Source organism: Tupaia chinensis, unplaced genomic scaffold, assembly GCF_000334495.1.
Source record: "Tupaia chinensis unplaced genomic scaffold, TupChi_1.0 Scaffold000208_1, whole genome shotgun sequence".
Lineage (NCBI taxonomy): Eukaryota > Metazoa > Chordata > Mammalia > Scandentia > Tupaiidae > Tupaia > Tupaia belangeri.
The window spans coordinates 3,340,833-3,347,301 of record NW_006159683.1 but is presented as its reverse complement, the minus strand read 5'-3'; the positions used below and the strand labels follow the sequence as shown (position 1 = coordinate 3,347,301).

Genomic DNA, 6,469 nt, shown 5'->3' with positions numbered 1-6,469 from the left:
AAATAATTCTAGGAACTAGAATTGGAAATTTATTTTTTTGTAATGTGCATGATTGAGTCACTATGCAGTGTGTACTGGATGGGAGATCGCATTTTGTGTGCTGTGATGATGCTTAGGGAAGGAATGTAAATTGAGTTACAAAAAAAAAAGTTTCAGGAAAAAAAAAAAAATCTATTCAATGACTGCAGTAGGATATGTAGCCCCAGCTAGCTGCTACTTTATAGGATGCGTAAAGTTAGACTTGTGTTCATGGAAATGTGTGTGTCACCTGTGTTTGCTATGAGGGTATTTGGATTGATTAGGGTCTTTGGTGATTCAATAAAATGTGGGGGGGAAACGGTATAGAAAGCAAACAAAGATACCAGAGACAGTGTGGGAGGAGAGTGGGAAATGGCAGAGGGTAAGAGATAGGGAATCAAGGATGGGGGGGGGGAAGCAAGACATACAGAAAACAAGAAATGGAAGATCATTTGCTGACAATAACATGTTTGTTGAAGTGCTTGAGTGAGACAATATACAGTGTACTCTGGATGGAAAAATCTCATTTTGTATGCTGTAATGATGTACAGTGAATGAATGCAAATAAATAAATTGAAATAAAATAAATAAATAAAATTCCACAAAAAAAAAAAAAGAAAGAAAGAAAAGTCATTGGATCTCAAAATACGAATAGAGAAAGAAGAGTTAGAGGGGTTCTAAGCAGAGAGAATAGCACAGGTCAAAGGGTGGAAGCATGAAAGCACCAGGTGTGTTCACAGGACAGAGAGTAGACCCACTTGGCTAAGGACAAAGGACTGATGGCTACTCCACTGTATACATGTGCATTCCGCTGAAACCATCAGAAATCAGACTGGCAGGTGGTGTAACGGGTAAGGCATTGAACTCCTACATGGCCAACTGTAGTTCAAATCCCAGACTTGGGAGTCTTGCTTTCTTACAGTTCCTCTCTTTCTCTCATTCCCTTGTGGAATTCCTTTGTGGCATGGCCATCCTTTCTGGGAGGTGATTTCTCGCTTTCTAGCTCTCTTTCTCTGGTTAAATTAAAAAACATAAATAAATAAAAACGTTTTTAAAAATCAGATATCACTTTCTATTTCTCAAGAGGATTTAAATAAAATACTGGTTATGATTTGAATAATTAAAAAGTTTCAGTTCCAAAGAAAATATGTTACATTTGAAGCTACTTCCTGTTTCTTGTAGGTTTTATGTGTTTTTAAATTAGTGCAGTTAAGAGGACCAGAGTAGTTTGGTGATTCTGTTAAATACTCAACTAAGAGAAACTTAAAAAACAAATCGCTGGGACGAGCAGTTGGTGTAATGGCTATGTCGCTGGACTCCAATGTAGTCAACCGCGGTTCGCATCCCGAACCCGGTGGCTTAAAACTCACGCCGGGTGCGTGTGCGCCCAAGATCCCGAGAGGAGAATGGAGGAGAAGGGACTGCGGCGTGGCCAGCCCCCATGGGGGGTGATTTCTCGCTTTCTGTCTCTCTGTCTCTGTCTGTTTGGCAAGCACACGCGCCCTATAGCAAAAACCTCTTTAAAAAAATCACCAACATACAATTTTTTACAATGTTATTTATTTTTCATATTACAAAGGTAATGCTTTATTGTACTTTGTCTCTGGGCAGAATCTTTCCAGCATAACCCAGTTGGAGTCAGTTCCTAGGTGTTTACCTTTATTTAGAATTTAATATAAATCTTTCCTCACTGGCAGATAGTATGTAAAAGGAGTTCCTCAAAACACTTTTGTGTTGAGAAAAGCTGAGATGCTTCATATATGTGTGTGTGCATGTGTGCGTGTGTGCATGTGTGTATTTATTTATGTATTTATTTATTGAGATTTTTTGCTATAGAGTGTATACACTTGCTGGAGAGACAGAGAGATAGAAAGTGAGAAATCACCTCCTGGGGGACGGCCATGCCACAATCCCTTCTCTTCCATTCTCTTCTCGGGGTCTTGGCATGCATGCATACACACCCAGCATGAGTTTCAAGCCTCCAGGTACGAGACATGATCTGTAGTCGGCCATGAGAGAGTCAAGCGCCTTAACCACTACGCCTCCTGCTGGCCCTGTGTGTGTGTTCAGTACAGAGGAAAATATGGAAAAACAAACACTAGAATTTTAAAAAAGAATTATTTATTTCATCTTATTTATTATTATTATATTTAAATTTGCTCTAGGGCATGTGTGCTCACCAGAGAGAGCCAGAGAGAGAGAGAGAGAAAGCAAGCTGTCAAGTCTGGGACTCCAACAACAGTTGACCATGTGAGAGTCCAGTGACCCAACCACCATGCTACCTGGTGGCCCACCAAACACTAGAACATTAACATGATTGATTTCAAGGGGCATGGATGGGGTAATGGGATGCTAAAGTGTGTATGGGCAGTAAGGCTGGGGAAGAGGAATCCATGATAAAAGAAGCATATATGAAGTGATTTTATCATATAAAATCATATACACACATATCTATGTGTCTCTGTGTACATACAAAAGAGATCCATGAAATGATCTTCACCAAAGTGGTAAAGGTGACTGACTACTTTAGTATGGTTAAGATTCAGGGGTTTTTGCTGTCTTTATATTATTATATATGGTCACAATCTATAAAATAAACATATACTATTTTTTATTAAAACTAAACCAGTAAAGTTTATATTTTCATTACTAAAAAAATTAAAATAAGGGCCAGCAGGTGGCAAGGTGGTTAAGGTGTTGGAATTCCCACATGGCTGGCCATGGTTTGAGTCCTGGACCTGGCAGCTTGCTTTCTCACTCTCCCTCTCTCTCTGTCTTTCTCTGGCAAAACTCATGTGAAAAATAATATTAATAATAATAATAAATAAATCTTTATAAAAATTTAAAATAAAATACTCAAACTATGTGGGCTAAAGTTTGACATCATCAGAACAGTAACCAGGCATCTGAAGACCTAAACTGTAGGCCTTGTTGGCCAGTGACTAGCTATCTGACCCTAGGAAGGTCCTTACCTTTCTGAGCCTCAGTTTCTCATCTGAAAAATAAGCTTTACAGTGCCTTCCTTACAGGGTGACTATAAGGACTGAACGTGAAAATGGACCTTAGATAGTGCTCTGCATTATTATTATCTGTTTCTTAGACACCAAAACAATCAGAACTTACCAAAGCAGAAAGTGACCAGGGACCAAATATTCCTCCTTCTCCAAACACTGGCTCAAAGAAGGGCACAGCGATCAGCAACATGGCGGACGACATCGGAGCCTGGTAGTACAGCAGCTGCATCGAGTTGACTTGCAATTCATGCTGTTTGGCTCCTACCCACTGAAAATTAGGGGACAAAACAAGTCAGGCACAAAAGTAATAGCATTACTTAATAGAAGAGCCAACTCTGGCCACAAAGATGGGGAAAAGGAAATGCCTAATTATGCTACAAGGTTTCAAAGATCAATAATATATATGGATGCCCTTACAGCATCGTGCATCAAAGGAGCTCGATACATTCAATTTCCAATCATCTATTTTCTCCTTAACTCCTCAGAAAGGGGAAAAAAATCCTCTCTTCCCTCCTGATCCTAGGAAACATGTGGGATCTTGAGAAAATAAGGCAGGTATGGAAATTTAGGTGCTAAGTAGAAAGGCAAATTCAGTGCCAGACTTCATTTCTTTCTATAAATACCCCAAAAATAACATGCCCAAAAAACCCTAGTGGGTGGAGCAGGCTGAGCAGAGGTTGACAGACTGATTGGAATCTGAGTTATCCCAGGTGGATGCCAACATGGCTCGCTAGAAGTGTGTGAGGTCTTTGCAGTCACTTTAGAAAATCCAATCAATAGTAGAAAAAAAATTTTCTATTGGGGGGGAGACTTTTCTGTGTGTAGAATCCCCCTCCCCCACTAATATATCTCTATGCATTAAATAATCACAAAGCTTAAAATACTGACATCATTTAGAAGAACCGACACCTCAGAACCTTAAATCCCATCAGTCCTTAAACTGCTTCACAAATATGACTGAACAGGAGGCTTTGAAGGCAGCTTCATAGGACTGTTTGGATAAGCTCTGGCAAGAACAGCCAGGCTTTGAATAACTTCTACATACCTCTTTTTCCTGTAGGTCTGGGTATCCTGTTACATAAACTCAAAGCCTTCAGAAATTCACCAAGACAAATACAGAAGAACAGGAAATCTGAACCAAACTCCTGCCAGCCTAAGAGTCTTCTGTGAATGTGAAGGACAAAGAATTGATTCTTCTGCTGCCTGCTTCTGGGGGTACAGCACTGAGCAAAAACGGATGCAGAGTGTGTGCTGCCCTCACCATCCACCTCTCGCAGCCCCACGAGGCAAGGCTGGGTGCCTCTGCCACATAGCTGCCTGCAGTGAGTGGTGGGTGTGAGTCTTGGGCCTCCGCTGTCCCCCCACTGCAGTGCAGCCTGGCTGCTGCCCACCACCTCTCATGCTCCCCCAAAGGGCACCATTGCTTAAACAGCTATATACCAAGGACTCCCATCCTTTTTGCAGAACCTGCAAATTTCTCCTGGAAGAATGTGCCTCTGGTTTGCACTCCTTCCTCACTGGTTGCATTTACTGTCTTTAGGGTAACTGTCTGGCCTTCCTCTTGTATCTCTCAGACTGTTGCCTTTTACTGTCTGCTGACCTTGATGGCTCTGACCTTCCCTAAGCATCCTTAACCCCGTATCTTCAACAGCTCCCTGGCCACCTTCACTTAGCTCAACTGTAGGAACTTGTTTAAAACCCATTTCACTGCTTTCTTCCACCAGTGAGCTCCTGTGTTGCTCTGATTATTAATGAGATAATCTCCCCCAAACATTAGCACCTTACTTTCTTCTCTCTGGATTCAGTCAGGTCCTACTAATTCTCCTCTGAAAGGTCTCTGCGGTGTCTTCTCACCCTTCCATGTCCTCTAGTGCTGTCCTAGCGCAGGCCCTTCCCGTCTTCCCTTAAAGCATGGATATGTCCCCGACTGCCTTGCCTGTCACCCTTCCAACTTTCTCTTAACCTATCTTCCGCTGCCACCAGTCATTTTTCTAAAATGGACGGAATGATCATGTCACTCCCCCATCTAAACTCCTTTTCTGGTGTCTGCAGAATAAAGACACTTCCTTAGTATGACATCTGAAGTTCCGCCATCTGGTCTCACCCACTCTGCAGCCGTGTCTTCCCACCATGCACCTAAGAAATCAAGTTCTGCAAAAATGTTCTGTACTTTTACAAGTATCCCAAGGAAAAGTCTGTTACATTTAACGGCTGGGCAACTTCCCACACATCCTTCAATTTAAATTATTAACGTTTCCCTGAAGTTTTATCTCACCACCCCTCTCGTAGAACTGCCACTGCGCCTCCTTGGTGCTCCTCAGAACACTTCTGGGTACCCTGAGCTATGTTACTGAGATGAGCCATCTACACTATCCGTCTACATGTGTTCTTTTTCTTCTTTTTTTTAGTTTTTTTTTTTTTTTTTTTTTTTTTTTTTTTTTTTTTTTTGCTACAGCGTGCTTGCACTCTCCAGAGAGAGACAGAGGGAAAAAGAGAGAAAAGGGGAGAAAGGGATAGTCAGAAATCACCCCCTCAGGAGGCTGACCATGCTACAATTCCTTCTTCATTCTCCGCTCTGGATTCCGGGCACACATGCACAAGGCAGACTTTTCAAGCTCCTGGGTCTAGGACTTGAACTGGATAGTCGGTCATAAGGGATCCTGCCGCCTTAACCACCATGACACCAGATGGCCCTACACATGTTTCTATAATGCTGGGTAATAGTTGTTTTTCATCTTGGTATCCTAAGGCTGAGCATGGAGCAGAAAAGACATCTGCTGAGAGAATGAATGAGCAACTGTCTTTCCACAGCGAGAGCTAATGGCTGCTCACTTACCTTTACTTCTGTTTTAATATCTCTAGCAGCATAAGAAAAATAACTTAGAAATTACATCTGGGTACAATGGGCAGGTACAACTTCCTTTCGAAAAGGTTTTTTAGAAAATATATCTATTCTGTAATAATACTTTTACCACTTACTGATAATAGAAACTCTACCCATTAGTTACTCTACAAACATTCATTCCTTGGTCAAACTTATTTTAATTATTTACCTATTGGATATAAAATCCTTTGATTCTCATCTGTAGCAATTTTGAGATGGGTGTGAATTAAGAAATGGTCATGTTGACATGGACAGTGAGTATTCTGAATTACGTATAATGAATGCAAGACATTCTAATATTTAATGAATAAAATTTCTTGCCTTATTGAATATATTTTTAACCTGGGCTGGCTCTAAGGTTAAGGGAGCCAGATCCACAGAGTAAACCTTACAGCTGGAATCTCAGCCCCAGCAGCTTGAAAAACATGCTAAGCACACATGTGAACTTGCTCAAGATCTTGACAGGTAAAGAAATATAGAAGGGCTTTTTTTGGCCGGAACCGCCATCTTCCAGTAATTAACCAAAATGATAAGCACAAAGGGAAAGCGGAGA

The 6,469-nt window shown here is 41.2% G+C and overlaps 1 protein-coding gene across 5 annotated transcripts in view; it reads right to left on the bottom strand.

Annotated features, from left to right (window-relative positions):
* Window positions 1-6,469, bottom strand: part of SLC35E3 (solute carrier family 35 member E3) — a 38,817-nt gene that overhangs the window by 28,483 nt on the left and 3,865 nt on the right. For all 5 annotated transcript variants that reach the window (XM_027771367.1, XM_014587376.1, XM_014587378.1 and 2 more), the window contains exon 3: window positions 3,142-3,300. In XM_027771367.1, the coding sequence (XP_027627168.1) occupies window positions 3,142-3,300 (159 nt within the window). The remainder of the gene's footprint in view (window positions 1-3,141; window positions 3,301-6,469) is intronic.